Below are 17,207 nucleotides of genomic sequence, written 5' to 3' on the forward strand. Positions count from 1 at the left end.
ATTATCAAGTATCAACCTGTTCATAAAAAAGCCAGAGACATCAATAATAAAATAAAATACCAGTTTGGCATCAATTATAGTCTATGAATTAAAAATTACAGTCAACATTGGTCTGTTCATTTTTATAGTGAGACTTTTGGTCACAAAACACAAATAACATAAGCAAACCTCTGAAAATTGTTACCTAGCCACTTCATATTCTATTCTAATGTCTAGTAACTATTGAGTTTTCTATTGTACTTACAAGTTGTAAGAATAAATTAAGACTAAAATTATCCATCACTACAGTAGGTAAAAAGAATCTTAAAATAACACACGAACTATGAAAATCAAAGGCACAAATAATAGTTAACAAGAACATTTCAAAAATAAAGTTCAATATAAAAACCAAAACCTTGTTTGAAAAAAAGTATATAAAGAAGTTCAGGTTTCTTTTTGCATGAGTTTCTCTAAACTACCTTACTCTAAAAATCCTAAAATTCTAAGTCCAAATAAACTTCTCTGGATCAGAGAGGAGAATTACATTGCTCTTCAAAAAGATTAGGTTTTGGGCTTCCCTGGTGGCGCAGTGGTTGGGAGTCCGCCTGCCGATGCAGGGGACACGGGTTCGTGCCCCGGTCCGGGAAGACCCCATATACCGCGGAGCGGCTGCGCCCGTGAGCCATGACCGCTGAGCCTGCGCGTCCGGAGCCTGTGCTCCGCAGCGGGAGGGGCCATAGCGGTGAGAGGCCCGCGTACCGCAAAACAAAAACAAAAGAGTAGCCCCCACTCGCCACAACTAGAGAAAGCCCACGCACAGCAACGAAGACCTAACACAGCCAAAAATAAATAAATAAATAAATTTATAAAAAAAAAAAAAAAAAAAAGATTAGGTTTTTTTTTACATTACTTTTTAATAATTTCTTCAAAGTAGCTAGAAATCCCTGTTGGCCTGTCCTAGCCCAGATTACTGATGGTAAGACAACATTAAGTAGTCTTAATTGTGACTGTACACTATCATCTCCAAAGTTATCCTAGAAAAGAAGTCCCATTTTTAGCACAATCTTATAGGGAGGAAACTAAGGCTCAGAGAAATAAAGTAAACTGCCCAAAGTCATACAGCTAGTATGTCCTGAAGTTACAAATTGAATCCACTTTCATCTGACGCCAAAGCCATGGTGCTCCTCATCACAGAGTTAGTACCTCCATGAAACATGCTACTTTGGAGATGGAAGCCATAGCGCGTTATAAAGAAGAGAGCTGCAAACAAGAATTCCTGAATCACTGAATCACTCCCAGAAAAGGAAATCAGACAAGAATGTCCAAACTCTACCTGGATTTGAACAAGCTGTAGGTGTTGGCCTCTTGTTCTTTATTAATCACATTACTTTTCTAAAAATGATAAAGCAATTGATGATTTTTATTTGCCATTACTCCTTTCTTTGGGCTTTTGAAAAAAGAACTTGCATAAAATTTAAGACTAAAATGCAAAGTAAACTTCAGTAGAAAATTAGTTTATAAATAGAATAAATCCTTATGGTCAATATATTTAAAGAAAAATGAACATACCCTTATAACTATAAAGAGCTCTATATAAACTAACTTTATATATTTAATTCAAAACACCATTATAATAAAAAATAGAATAAAATATATTTACCTCTTACTTGGAGAGGTTCTTGCTTAATAAGTGGAGCTTTCAGTTCTGCACCAATATTCTCTGCTGTAAAGTTCATTTTTAAAAAGATATTAAGCAGTTGTTTTCATACAAACCTATAAACTTAATTAATATTAGCTGACAATCTGGCAACGTATAAAAAAGATAATATTATCACATGGGCTTCCCTGGTGGCGCAGTGGTTGAGAGTCTGCCTGCCGATGCAGGGGACATGGGTTCGTGCCCTGGTCCGGGAAGATCCCACATGCCGCGGAGCGGCTGGGCCCGTGAGCCATGGCCGCTGAGCCTGCGCGTCCGGAGCCTGTGCTCCGCAAGGGGAGAGGCCACAACAGTGAGAGGCCCGTGTACCACAAAAAAAAAAAAAAAAAAAAAGATAATATTATCACAGACCAAGTTGGATTTATCCTAGGAATGAAAGAGTAGTTAAACATTAGAAAAGCTATTAATTCCCCTCATTAACAGATTGAAGGAGAAAAACTATAGAATCATTTCAGGAGCTAAACAAAGAGCATTTAATAAAATTCAGCACCCATGCAAGTTTCAAACCTTTTTAAGAAAATTAGGACAAAAAGGAATTTCCTTAAAGGGTAAAGCAAACCTATAACAAACATTGCATTCAATGGTGAAAATTTAGATGCATCACTTTAAAACAAGGGCACATGCTGTCGATTCTTCCACCCAAAACTGTTCTATAGATACTATTCAATGAAGAAAGGATGACGATTAAGTGGTTATTGGAACAACTGTACAACTCCCTCCCCTCCAAAAAATTTAATGAAAGAAAACTGGAATCTACCTCACACCATAAACAACCAATTCCAGGTAAATTAATGACTTAAATAGGAGAAGATATATCCAGCAAATATAATCAACAAAGGATAACTATCAAGAATATTTAAGAATTCCTCCAGATCTATTAACAAAAAGACAACCCATTAGAAAAAATAAGGGCAGAAGACAAGAACAAACTTGCACAGGAAAGGAAATACAAATAACCAATAAACATATGAAGAGATGATAGCCTCGGGCTTCCCTGGTGGCGCAGTGGTTGAGAGTCCACCTGCCAATACAGGGGACGCAGGTTCGTGCCCCGTTCCGGGAAGATCCCACATGCCGCGGAGCGGCTGGGCCCGTGAGCCATGGCCGCTGAGCCTGCGCATCCGGAGCCTGTGCTACGCAACGGGAGAGGCCACAACAGTGAGAGGCCCGCGTACCGCAAAAAAAAAGAAAAAAAAGAATCCACCTGCCAATGCAGGGGACACGGATTCGAGCCCTGGTCCGGGAAGATCCCACATGCTGCGGAGCAACTAAACCCATGCACCACAACTACTGAGCCTGCGCTCTAGACCCCACGAGCCACAATTACTGAGCCCGTGTGCCACAACTACTGAAGCCCACGTGCCTAGAGCCCGTGCTCTGCAACAAGAGAAGTCACCGCAATGAGAAGCCCGCATACCGCAATGAAGAGTAGCTGCCACTCCCCACAACTAGAGGAAGCCCGCATGCAGCTTGCAAATAAACAATAAATAAATAAATAAAATAAAAAGGTTTTAAAAAGAAGAATGCAAGGTTCTCAGGTTAGGTGGTAAATTCCCAGGCGTTGATTTTATTATGCTTTCTAACTTACATATACATAGCATGTATTCTTTTATATGTATCAAATATTTTGTAATAAAAATCTCACCCTTAAAACCTTTTATCATATCTTCATTCAATAATATAACATTTTGGAGCTTATTAACAATAGCTAACATTTACTAAGTATGTGCCATGTGCCACATACAGTACACTATGTGTTTTACCTGCATTATTTCATTTAATCCTCACAAAACTGCTCTGAGGTAAGTACTATTATTATCTTCATCTTATTCCGGAAGTTTTGGAACTTCCCTCAAAGTCACACAGCTAGTATTTTAAACATGGAAGCACAGTCAGGATTGAAACCCAAGTCATTTCGATTAGTCTCCTCTCTTAACCACTTTCCTACATTACCTCTATGTTTAAAATAATAATTGATTTATAAGTAGATATTTGTGTATTTTTGGGAAAAGAGGATAGAAGTGAAAACTGGATCAGCAACATGAAGATCACTGGCAACCTTCTGACAACAGCAGTTTCAGCAGGAAGAGTAGGGACAGAGCAACAGGTTGAGGTGAGAATGGGAGATGAGGAAGTGAAAGCAATATCTAGACTTTCAGTAAGAGCTGGAAAAGAGGATGGAATCAAGGAAATATTGATTTTATTTTATATAGAGGTGGAAATGATGAAATAGATGGAAATGAACCATTTCTACATATTTAGAATATGAGTATATATAAATGATAGGCAACACCATGAAAGCTGACTGACTACTTGGTTACCTGATTTAGACTTCTGCCACCTTATCGTCTGACTTCGGTTTACCATCCTTTTTTTCCTTTGCTTTTATTTTTCTTTTGCCTTTCTTGCCATCTGTTAGATTTATAAAGTTTTCTATATCCTCCTCTCACCCCACGCCCATGCTGGTTTCAAATTTATAAGATTATAGTTCTACTGTTTTCATGATTCCATTTAGAAATTTAACATACATACTTTCCTATAAATCTTTCTAACCATCTGTTATTCCCCATCTCTACCTTCCTCTGAACAAGAAAAAAACCTTTAACCACTGAAAACTTCTTCTATCTTATTACTCTTGACTAAAATTGTAGCATTTAATATAAAATGTTTATGATTTTTACTATCAATAATTAACTTTCCAACACATTTTATCACTTCTTGCTTTTCACTGTCCCTTTTATATCCCAACGCTTCTTTCCCTGAGTTTACTCTGCATCTTATGGAAATACATATTTGAATAGTTTTTTTTTAATGTGGGTAGGTTAGTAGTAAATGATAGTCATCTTTATATATGTGAAATGTTTTTATTTTGCCTTCCCTCTAGAATGATTATTTAGACAAGTATAAAATTCTAGGGTAACATTTATTTTTCCTCTTACCCTTTCATGGCTATTACTCCAAATCACTCCTCCCCTATTTTCTGCATATTGTTGCAGATAAAAAGTCTACTTCAAGAGAGCAACAATTGTACTGATAGCAGGCTGACTTTCTCTTTGGCAACTTTTAAGTTGGGTTGTTTCTTGTTTCAGTTTTGAAATCTATGGGTTTCTTTTCATTTACCCTGTTTAGTACTAAAAGTGTATTTTTGATCCGAAGATCCTTGTTTTTCTCAAATTCTGAAAAATTCTCATCCATTATCTCTTTATACATAATTTCTACACCATTTCTCTATTCTCTCTCTCTCTCTCTGAAATGTCTATTAAATATAGGCTAGAGCTTCATGCCTTTTTAAAGCTTTTTCATTTTCTTGGAAGATCTTTTTGCTTTCCTATGCTCATTCAGGGGGAATTTCAATTTCCTAATTCTACTTGACTATGGCTACTTCATCTATTAAATTCTTACTTTAGTGATCACACTTTTATTTGTAAGCTCTATAGTTGGTTCTTTCCCAGATTTCCTTGTTCTGCTTTTATTTCTGCCAGTTTGTGTTTCAAAATATGAGTACTCCTCAAGTCCATTCTCTACGTCTGTGTCTCTATTCTGTCCCGCCCCTGTCTGTGTCTCTATTCCTGTCCTGCCCCTACGTTCATCAGAACCATTTTTTTTTCAAATTCCATATGTGTGTTAACATACGGTATTTGTTTTTCTCTTTCTGACTTACTTCACTCTGTATGACAGACTCTAGGTCCATCCACCTCACTACAAATAACTCAATTTTGTTTCTTTTTATGGCTGAGTAATATTCCATTGTACATATGTGCCACATCTTCTTTATCCATTCATCTTGTTGATGGACACTTAGGTTGCTTCCTACATGGTATGTTTTGATAACCAAAATGTGCAGAAAATCCCAAAAGGCTTTATTTTAACTATTCATCAGATCCTAAGTAGGTTATGCTGGCATATTAGTAAAAAAAAAAAAAAAAAAAAAAAAAGGCTTAAAAACACTTCTATTTAATTAATTAATAACTATGGCTTATAACATTTGACATTGATCAGTTAAATAACTGATACTTTATTTTTGTCTACCTACACAGCAAACTAATTCTAAAGTATCTTTATCTATAGAATCTATATATCAATTACTTAAAAATTTTGTTTTGGGGAATACAGCCCTGGGCAGAGAAAAGTGAAGGGACAGAGTGGTAGAATAATAAGCTTTCAACACTCACCTAGTGTCTGAACAACTGAAATCTACTGTCTAAAGTTTCACAGACAACCCTCCTTTCTACAATGATCAAAGTCATTCAAACAAATCACATAAAATAAGTTGCTCTAAAATTGATACTCTTTTTTTTTTTTTTGCGGTATGTGGGCCTCTCACTGTTGTGGCCTCTCCCGTTGCAGAGCACAGACTCCAGACGCGCAGGCTCAGAGGCCATGGCTCATGGGCCCAGCCACTCCACGGCATGTGGGATCTTCCCGGACCGGGGCACGAACCCACGTCCCCTGCATCGGCAGGCAGACTCTCAACCACTGCGCCACCAGGGAAGCCCTAAAACTGATACTTCTGGATATTCTTCTCACCACAAACTGTCTAGACATTACTAATTATATAGTGTTACGAATCACAGGGAGGTTCCTGGTTGCGTAGTGGTTAGGGTTCTGGGCTTTCACTGACATGGCCCAGGTTCAATCCCTGGTTGGGGAACTGAGATCCTACAAGCCACCCAGTGCAGCAAAAAAGAATCACAAACAAGAAATGCTAGTAAATGGCTCAAACACATATATGAATACTTTTTTTGCACACCACCATCTTAATAAACTTACACTGGATCACTGGAGTAGAATCTTTATGATTTCAATAAGTAACCAGACATTCTATCCATGAATATCTCTAGAAGTTTGTTTTAAGCTCAAGCCCTGGCTGTTTGCCACACATCTGCTGTCATTAGCAAAATTAAAACTGATTTTACTAAAATTTAAAACATTTGAATGCTCCTTAAAAACTTAAGGATTCCTTAGCAAGTCTCTGCCTCTTAATGAGCTGTTTCTGACTTTATCATGTGATCTGAATTATTCAGAAGTCGATCTCAAACTCTTAAATATACAAATTATCTTTCAATCAAGCAATTACTTGCTGTCTATCTGATGGTTAACAAGGTCTAATTTGGCCTAAGCAAATTCTGAAAACTTGAGCCCAAAATAAAACAATCAATAAACAATGTACTCCGAATATAATAAAATAAACTAACATCTTAATTTCAGTCAGCAGAGAAAAAAGAAACCTAGTCACAGATTTCAATTTCAAGCCTTCTGTATAGTGGAACCAACATTAAATATTTTTGCCTGAGTCGATGTTCATCTCAGAAAAGCATTATAACATGTTTTACCTTTAATTATATTATTTCATCATCTGTTTCTTCTCCCATTTCAATGTTCTAATAAATATGCTTATTTCTGGAACTTAGGAACTCATGACACCCTCCATTCCTTCATCCTTTAATATCAAACTCTCAATCAATATTTACCCCAGCAGCTCTCCATCACCACAAGGAAAAGAGAAGAAACTGGCTAAAACTGCATAGTAAGCCCAAAAGAAGATGAGGCTTAGGGAAAAGGATGAAAAACAGGCATCATAAACATAAACACAGGTTTCTCAAGGAATCTGTAAAATCTTCCCTGTGAAAGACATCCGACTATAGGAAAGACAGTCTTGAAATGTTTATTATTCTTCTTCAAATACTCTCTTCTCCTAACACCATACTCTGCTTGGCTTTTCTTTTACCTCTCCAGACTGCACCTCCTCAAGTATTCTTTGCAAGCTCCTCCTCTTCCACTTGTCCCTTACTCACTGGGGATTCTGTACTAGCTCTTATCTCCCCAATCTAAACTCTCTCCCTATACTGTCTCAAACACACTCATGACTTCAGTTACCACCTGGGTGTAGCTAATAACTCCTAAATCTCTAACCCCAGGTTAGAACTCTATGCATTCACTTATTTACAAAATATTAAACCCCTACTATGGGCAAGCCACTGCTCTAGGCACTGAAGTTCCTGCTATCACGAGGCTTGTAAACGGCGGGAAAAATAAAGCAGATACTGAAAATATCAGTCAGTAATAAGTGCTAACTACACAGAGAATTAAAATGAGTATAATATTAAAGACTGACTGGGTGTGCAGAGCTGACATGTCATTTAAGATGTAAATGACCAGGACTTCCCTGGTGGCGCAGTGGTTATGAATTCGCCTGCCAATGCAAGGGACATGGGTTCAAGCCCTGGTCCAGGAAGATCCCACATGCCGCAGGGCAACTAAGCCTGTGCACCACAACTACTGAGCCTGTGCTCTAGAGCCCACAAGCCACAACTACTGAGCCTGCGTGTTGCAACTACTGAAGCCGCGAGCCTAGAGCCCATGCTCCACAATGAGAAGCCACCGCAATGAGAAGCCCGCGCACCGCAACAAAGAGTAGCCCCCGCTCACCACAACCAGAGAAAGCCGGCGCGCAACAACAAAGAAACAACGCAGCCAAAAATAAAGTTAAAAATAGGGCTTCCCTGGTGGCGCAGTGGTTGAGAGTCCGCCTGCCGATGCAGGGGACGCGGGGTCGTGCCCCGGTCCGGGAAGATCCCACATGCCGCAGAGCGGCTGGGCCCGTGAGCCATGGCCACTGAGCCTGCGCGTCCGGAGCCTGTGCTCCGCAGCGGGAGAGGCCGCAGCAGTGAGAGGCCCTCGTACCGTAAATAAATAAATTAATTAATTAAGCAAATAAATAAATAAATAAGTTTATTTATATTTTTAAAAAGATGTAAATGACCAAAACGGTCAGCCACATGAAGAAGGGCATCTTGGAAAAGCAACTAGAGCACACACCCTAAAACAAGAATAAGTTTGGTATTTTCTAAGAACCAAAAGGAGACTGGTTTGGCTGAAATATAATGAGAAAGTAAGAGTGGAATTAAGGAGCCCCGGGAGAGGCTACTGCACTAATCCAGCCAAAAGATCATGTCTCACAGTAGAAAAGTAGTATAACCAACTGCCTACTAGTCATCTGCTAAGATGCCCCAGAGGCACCTATGATTCAGATGTCCAAGAATGAATCCTCACCTTCTCATTAATATATACTCCAGCTTTGGTATTCCTAATTTTATTTTTTTATAGATTAATTATTTTATTTATTTACTTTTGGCTGTGCTGGGTCTTCGTTGCTGCGCGCGGGCTTTCTCTAGTTGTGGCGAGTGGGGGCTACTCTTCGTTACAGTACGCAGGCTTCTCATTGCGGTGGCTTCTCTTGTTGCGGAGCACGGGCTCTAGGCGCACGGGCTTCAGTAGTTGCAGTACACAGGCTCAGTAGCTGTGGCTCACAGGCTCTAGAACACAGGCTCAGTAGTTGTGGCGCACAGGCTTAGTTGCCCTGCGGCATGTGGGATCTTCCCAGATCAAGGATCAACCCACGTCCCCTGCATTGGCAGGCAGATTCTTAACCACTGCACCACCAGAGAAGTCCCTTAATTTTAGAAATCAATGAAATCACCAACACAATCACCCAATCCAATCCAGTAACCATGCACTGTCCTTTACTTGACCCTCTCTCTTTCAGTCCCCCAAATTCAATCGCCAGGTCTTAATTACTCAGCTCCTAAATCTCTTGCGTTCACCTACTCCCTTAAAAAAAATCATTGACATTAACCTAGACTACAGCCTCATTTGTATTACTGTTTTCAGTCTCCCTCCTTTGCAATCTGTTTTCCAGTCTGCATCTAGTTATCTTTCTAAAATCTTAAATCTGATTAAGTACTTCCTCTACTTAATATACTCCAATAGATTCCCACTGCCTAAAAAACAGCCCAAACTCCTAAACACAACCCTAATCTGACTACTGTTTACCTCTTGAGTTTCACCCCTAGTACTTTCAAAACTACCAACCCCACCACGAGATCCTCTACTCACTAGTCTAGACACACTAAGTTACTTGCAGTGTTACCTTTTTTCTCCACCATTCATCACACCAATGCCTACTTTCAGGTCACTAATTAGATATCATTTCCTATGGAAACCTTCCTCAACCACTCAAGACTCAGTTAGGTGCCCCTCCAGCACACAGTATTTCTTCTATCACAGTACTTACTATACTTTTTTTGCTTAATTTTCTATTTTAGTAATAAAGAGAATATAAACTCAGAGAGTCATTCTCATTTGCTGCCATATAAAAAGTGCTCAATAAATACTCCTTGAATAAATTAATGAATAAATGAATAAATAAAGGACTTCTTTTTTTTTTTTTTTTTTTTTTGCGGTACGCAGGCCTCTCACTGTTGTGGCCTCTCCCCTTGCGGAGCACAGGCTCCGGACTCGTAGGCTCAGCGGCCATGGCTCACGGGCCCAGCCGCTCTGCGGCACGTAGGATCCTCCTGGACCGGGGCATGAACCCACGTCCCCTGCATCAGCAGGCAGACTCTCAACCACTGCGCCACCAGGGAAGCCCCAAGGACTTCTTTTTAATGCTGCACAGCAGACTAGGAAAAAAAAAACTCTTCAAATGCATTGCTAAGCTAGCAAAATGATGTGACGAGGGCAAAAATGAAGGGAAAGCAGGACCTCTGTAGAATAAGAGAGCAGACCAAAGCCAGTTTTTTCCCTGATGATTTCTGTTGAAGCTTACATTCTTTGAGATTCTACTTCCACAGCTGCAAGTGGCATGGGAGAACAAAGAATAAAACTAGGTTCTGCTAAAGATGGAGAGTCTAACAGGAGATACCCAGAAAAAAAGCTAGACACCTGGCATTACTGTGACCTAGAAAAAACACACAGAGAAGGGGATAGCAAGGAAGCAAGCCTGCACCTACTCTGGTGTCACATAGTGGAGAAGAGAAAAACTCCCCTGAAAATCCTAAGGATAAGGCAGCTCACACAAGTTTATAGTCTGGATTCATGCTACCAACGTGGTCCAAAAATCTTAAGCTGACTTTAATTTTTTTTTTTTTTTTTTTTTTTTTGCGGTACGCGGGCCTCTCACTGTTGTGGCCTCTCCTGTTGCGGAGCACAGGCTCCGGACGCGCAGGCTCAGCGGCCATGGCTCACGGGCCCAGCCACTCCGCGGCATGTGGGATCCTCCCGGACCGGGGCACGAACCCGTGTCCCCTGCATCGGCAGGCAGACTCTCATCCACTGCGCCACCAGGGAAACCCCAGCTGACTTTAATTTAATGTGGTCCCAAGTTGTGTCCCCAGCAGCTAACAGAGGCAAATGCAAACTCTCTATGCAGGAACACATCCTCAATAAGAGACATCAAATAGTTCCAAGATATAAAACTACATGGAAAATGAACACTTCTCAGTTTAAAAACAGATAGGGCATCATGAATGAGAGCAAGAAACGGAGGAAAAAGATAATACAGTAAGAACCAAAAGATTTCAGAGAGCAGAATTTTCAGTCCCAGATTATAAAATAGCTATGTTTAATACGCCTAATAATAAAGAAGTCTGAAAACATAAGCCAGTAGCAAGAGACCAACCAAGCAAGATGAAAAACAGAAGTAATTTCTAGAAATGAAAAATATAATCATTAAAATTAAAAACCCAACAGATGTACCAACCAGCAGATTAGAGGCAACTAAAGAGGGAATTAGTGAACTAGGTAGGCCTAAGGAAATAACCCAGGATCTAGGCCAGAAACATGAAGAAATACAAAGTATGTCAGAGAGGTTTAGAGACATGGAAAATAAAGCAAGAAGATCCAAAATATTTCTAACTAGAGTTCCAAAAGGAGATAAAAGAGAAATGAGAGGGGGTAATACATACTTCAAGGGACAGTGACAGAGAATCACAGAATTCCAGAATTGTATTGATAGAAAAATGCCAATTCTCAGATCCAGGAAGCCCAACAAATCTCAGGAAGGGTAAATGCAAAGAAATACACACCCAGTCACTTCATAGTAAAACTGCAGTTTACACCAAAGAAAAAGACTTTCAAAATACAGTTAATCAAATTTAAAAAGCAGACAAACAGAAAAGACATGGAAACAAAGGTAAAATATCTGACTTCTCAACAGCAACAGTGAAAGCCAAAAGACAGTGGAATAAGATACTAAAATGTGCCTTTACCATGAAAGATCCTCACCTAAAGGAATCTCTATAGGATGTATTCTACATCAGACAGAAAGAGCAGAGAAATAAGAAAAGATGGTTAACAAAGATTTTAGATAAATTTGAACAAATAGCAATGTTTATTTTACAGAAGGAAAAGAGAGCAGAATAGACACAAAATACTAGCAAACAAATCACATGTGAGTTTGGAGGGGGTGACCAGAGTTAAAACATTCTAAGTTCTTTGTATTTTTCAGAAGGAAAGTAAACTTTTCAATTACCTTTAGACTTTAGTACAGACATAAAGTATATAACTCCCAAGCAAGTGTGTGTTGTTTCTGTGTATGAGGGAGAGGGGATAATGGAATGAGAAAAAAAAGTTTTTTTTAGAAGGCAAAAAAGGAATTAAAAAAAAAAAAACGCACAGGGAAGCACATGATACAATGGGCAGAAATATGTCCAAACATATCGATTATTACAGTAAATGTAAACAGACTAAATTTTCAGTTAAAAGACAAAGATTATCAAATTAGGACAAAAAAAGGTTAAAGCCAAAGGACAGGAAAAATTACACCATTTGCCATTTCATTGGCAAATACCAATGAAATCTGGTGAAGATGTCACTAAAAAAAAAAAAAGAGTTGTTACATAACAATAAAAGGTCTAATTCATCAGTGTTATGTAACAATTCTACATGTGTATGCATCTAATAACATAGCTTCAAAACACATAATGCAAAATTTTAGGTAAAACTAAAAGAAAGTACAACTTTCAAGTACAACTTTACTTGATTCAGTGTGCAACAGGGAACAGTATTTGAAAAGCTTCCAAATGTCACTAAATTCTGCCATTCTAAAAGAAAAAAAGTTTTTTAATTTCAAACAAACTAATAGTAAGGATTTTTATACCCAATAAAACTATGGCTTAAATTCCTACTTTAAGAAGAAAGGTTCAAAATTAATGAGCAAAATAGCTAACTGATATGATAGTTTAAAAATGAATAACAGAGTAAATACAAAGGAAGCAGAAAGGAGAATATATTTAAGGTAAGAGTGGAAATTAATGAAATAAGAGACAAACATATGATATAGGTTCAAAGTAAAAAAAATTACTTGGAAAAATAATAAAATAGACAAAGTTTTGGCAAAATTAATCAAGAAAATAAGACAAACACCACTAGGAATGGAAAAAAGGGTGTAACTACATATGCTGCTACAAGTATACAGAGAGTACCATAAACTTCATGCCAATAAATTAAAAGTTTAGTTGAAGTGGATAAATTGCTAGAAAAAAACAGAACTTACCAAAATTGAGTCAAAAAGAAATAGAAAAATGAAAAGAAATTAAGTTAGCAGTTTAATGACTCCTCACCAAGAAAACACTAGTCCAGATGGTTTTACATGTAAGTTCTGTCAAACATTCAAGGAACAAATAATCTTATGCAAACTATCCCAGTATACAGAAGAAAACTATTTTAAAAGATTTATACATACCTGCTTCATCAAATGATGGTACTTTTTCCATTTTGTGAGTTTGTGATCCCTGTCCTTCTTTCTGAACATTTGTGGAATACGACTTTACTTGATTCAGTGTGCAACAGGGAACAATATTTGAAAAGCTCCCAAATGTCACTAAATTCTGCCATTCTAAAAGAAAAAAATTTTAATTTCAAACAAATTTCAAATAAGGACTTTTATACCCAATAAAACATACCTATGATAAGAGAATAATTTTACAGAATAACAGTAAAACTTTCATCCTGTTAAATATCCAAATGCACAATGCTAAGCCACCCTTTCCATGGAGGTGTTTCATTGAGCCCTAGGTATACAGGGTCTATATTTTGTAAAGGAAAAGAAAATATTTTTCCCCTAATTTGCAAATTTATTTATATGGTAACTTTTAAAATTATATAAAATCAAAATATTTGTATTATTCAGCTGTTCTGAAAGGTCTCTGGCATTTAAAAGATATTCTTTATTTTGTATGCTGGTTGCATGATTAAAAAAATGGCATAATGTACTTTTCAGAATAAGAACTCTGAGAAGGGGAAGGTCAGGAGGGTGTCCTACTCAAAACTACCCTGCATCTTCCTTCTGCTAGATGGAGACTGAGTCATCTTTCATTTCACAATCAATATGTGAATTATATTAATCAGTCATTCATACTGTCACTGATGTTTTTAAATCAGATAATTAGATCAACATTTGGTGAGATTTCTCGGTATTTGGGAATTCTAATTGAGGGAAGAATAGGAGACTAATTATAAAGCACTTTAGCTGTTGCATCTGGGTTGACTGTGAGCTTTAGAGGGCTGAAATACAGAAGGAAAATATATTCCACATTTGCATCAAAGTGGTAGAAAAGTAAATCTATCTGTCTCTACTCTCATGTGACCCTCTTGCTTTTATTTTTTTATGCTGAGTACTTAAAACTCGAAAATCTTGTTTAGGTATAATTTATATATTTTCTAAAGTTTTAGGTGAAATAATGAAATTATATCATTAGAAACAGTCAAGTTTCTCCAAGAGTGGAGGGTTAAGCACTTAAGAGTTGAAACTTTTCTGGGGCTTCCCTGGTGGCGCAGTGGTTGGGAATCCACCTGCCAAAGCAGGGGACATGGGTTCGAGCCCTGGTCCGGGAAGATCCCACATGCCACGGAGCAACTAAGCCCGTGAGCCACAACTACTGGGCCCATGTGCTGCACCTACTGAAGCCCATGCGCCTAGAGCCCGTGCTCCGCAACGAGAGAAGCCACTGCAATGAGAAGCCCACACACCGCAACAAAGACCCAACACAGCCAAAAATAAATAAACGGATAAATTTATAAAAAAAACAAACAACAACAAAAAAAACCCACAACATAAAAAAAAAAAGTTGAAACTTTTCTAACTGCTTAATAATGATCTTCCCAAAATGTTAATTCATGTATGTGCATGTGTAGATTGCCTGCCAAAATCAAGAAAAATAAATTTTTTAATGGCTCAGAGAATTCATCAGGAACAACAATTATTGTGAACACTGAAGATAATCTGAAAAGCATGAGGACATAAGGCAGCATAAGTATTCACTCAAATTTCAGGCTTAGAACTTGTTTTCTTCAAAAACTTTCTGATGCCAACTTACTCTTTCATTTATTTGGCAAATATTTGTTGAAGGCCAAGTATGTTTTTTTTGTTTTTGTTGTTTTTAATAAATTTATTTATTTTTGGCTGTGTTGGGTCTTCCTTGCTGCGTGCAGGCTTTCTCTAGTTGCGGCGAGCGGGGGCCAGTCTTTGTTGCAGTGCGCGGGCTTTTCATTGCAGTGGCTTCTCTTGTTGAGGAGCACGAGCTCTAGGCACGTGGGCTTCAGTAGTTGTGGCACATGGGCTCAGCAGCTGTGGCTCGCAGGCTCTAGAGTGCAGGCTCAGTAGTTGTGGTGCACAGGCTTACTTGCTCCACGGCATGTGGGATCTTCCAGAACCAGGGATCAAACCCGTGTCCCCTGATTGGCAGGCAGATTCTTAACCACTGTGCCACCAGGGAAGTCCCCCAGCATGTTTTTTTGATCATTTGCCTCTACTTATTAAAGGCTGAGTAAAGTGAATATAACAATGTATCTTCTTGCACGTTAAAATATGTAGCTTCCCTGGTGGCGCAGTGGTTGAGAGTCCGCCTGCCGATGCAGGGGACACGGGTTCGTGCCCCGGTCTGGAAAGATCCCACATGCCGCGGAGTCGCTGGGCCCGTGAGCCATGGCCGCTGAGCCTGCGCGTCTGGAACCTGTGCTCCGCAACGGGAGAGGCCACAACAGTGAGAGGCCTGTGTACCACAAAAAATAAATAAATAAATAAAAATATGTAACCTACCAGCAAAATTAGTGAAGAAAGGGTTAAAGCAAATTCTCCTAAGAAACCCACCCTCCAGGAAAGCATCTTCTTTACCACAGCCACTGGTGTTCCGACTTGTCAGCCCTATTCAAAATATCTTTTGTGATTATTACCTAACAAAAACACTATGACACCAACATTTTTTTTACCCACTGATGAAACACTTCTATAGAGACTGTGCTAAGGTGTTTAAAGAGGGATTACTACAGTCTAAAAATCCTTCCTCAGAAGAGGACAATGTTTTCGTGACTTGATCCTAGATCTTTTTCAAGGTTCTCCTTAATTTTTAAAACGTTATTACAGAAATTTCAATTATATGCAAAGGTAGAAAAAAACAGTACAATAAACGTACACATACTCATTACTTCAACAATTATCAACTCATGGCCAACCTTGTTTCACCTCTGCCTGCACCTGCATCTCCCCACCTACATATTAATTTGATGTAAATCTCAGACATAAAATAATTTCATTCATAAATATTTCAGTATGCATTCTAAGAGATAAGAACTTTTTAAAACATAGCCATACCACCATTGCAAGTAAAAAAAAAATCCTTAATGTCATCAAATATCCTCAATTTCCAATTTCCACTGTTACAAGTCCTAATTTTTGTGTATGTGAACAGATCTTAATTTGGTCCACATACTACAATTGAATGAGATGTCTTTTAAGTCTCTTTTCTACAGGATATGTGTTTTAGAGCAATTTTTATATTGAAGAAACCAGCTGTTTGTACTAAATTTTTGTCCTGTTTTCCAGTCTGAATTTTACTGATTTAATTCCCATGGTGTTGTTTAACCTGTACTTCTATGTGTTCTATAAATCGATGGATATAAAGGCTTTATCCAAATTCAGGTTCCTTTTTATTAGGACAACACTACTTGATAAGTGGTGATGTGTTCTTTAATCAGGAGCCACATAATATTTGGTTATCTCTATTTGTGATAGTGTCTGCTGTTGTTCAATGCCTAGAATCATTTATTCCTCAGGTGGTTACAAAATGGTGATATTATAGTTTTATCCTTCATTTTTTAGTCAGAATACTTCTACAAAGAGAAAATTCCCTTCATGTATTTGGTTATCCAGCAGTATAGTTCATATAAGAAAGTCAGGCTGTATGCTTAATTTTTTCCCTTTATTTACCAGTTCTCAGAATAATGAGTTCACTACCTACCATCCTGCAATAGTGACACAATAATTTGCATGTGTATGTATCACTATGATTCCATAGATTTAAACATTATTTGATGTATATCAATCCATTTTAGTCATTATCCTGATTTATGTCCAAACTGTCCATCCCGTTTTGGGCCAGTAGGGGTCTCTTCAAATTGACTCCTGTGTCCTTTTTGTTTTTGGCCTCTCCCCACGGCTTGTGGGATCTTAGTTCCCTGACCAGGGATCGAACCCTTAACTTCAACAGTGAAAGCGCAGAGTCCTAACCACTGGACCACCAGGGAATTCCCAACTCCTGTGTCCTTTGACACTATCTTAGTAATCTTGATAGCTTCCTTGCTCACCGTTTCAAAAAGTAATTACTTTTTAACTTTAGAAGAATTTTAGGTATCAGCTTTAATTTTTTTTTTTTTCAGCATGTGGGCCTCTCAC

The 17,207-nt window shown here is 38.3% G+C and overlaps 1 protein-coding gene across 5 annotated transcripts in view; it reads right to left on the bottom strand.

Moving 5' to 3' along the window:
• The window catches only part of SLC30A9 (solute carrier family 30 member 9), a 73,696-nt gene that overhangs the window by 48,794 nt on the left and 7,695 nt on the right, over nt 1–17,207 (bottom strand). For 3 of the 5 annotated variants that reach the window (XM_027103072.1, XM_027103073.1, XM_027103071.1), the window contains exons 2-3: nt 13,221–13,373; nt 1,640–1,702 (exon numbers count right to left, since the gene is read on the bottom strand). In XM_027103072.1, the coding sequence (XP_026958873.1) occupies nt 1,640–1,702; nt 13,221–13,373 (216 nt within the window). Of the gene's footprint in view, nt 1–1,312; nt 1,347–1,639; nt 1,703–12,514; nt 12,580–13,220; nt 13,374–17,207 lie in introns of those variants that run through there. The other 2 variants (XM_027103074.1, XM_027103075.1) reach the window with 2 other exon arrangements.

This window comes from Aethalodelphis obliquidens, unplaced genomic scaffold, assembly GCF_003676395.1.
Source record: "Aethalodelphis obliquidens isolate GAN/ISIS:26980383/991018 unplaced genomic scaffold, ASM367639v1 scaffold6, whole genome shotgun sequence".
In the NCBI taxonomy this organism is placed as follows: domain Eukaryota; kingdom Metazoa; phylum Chordata; class Mammalia; order Artiodactyla; family Delphinidae; genus Aethalodelphis; species Aethalodelphis obliquidens.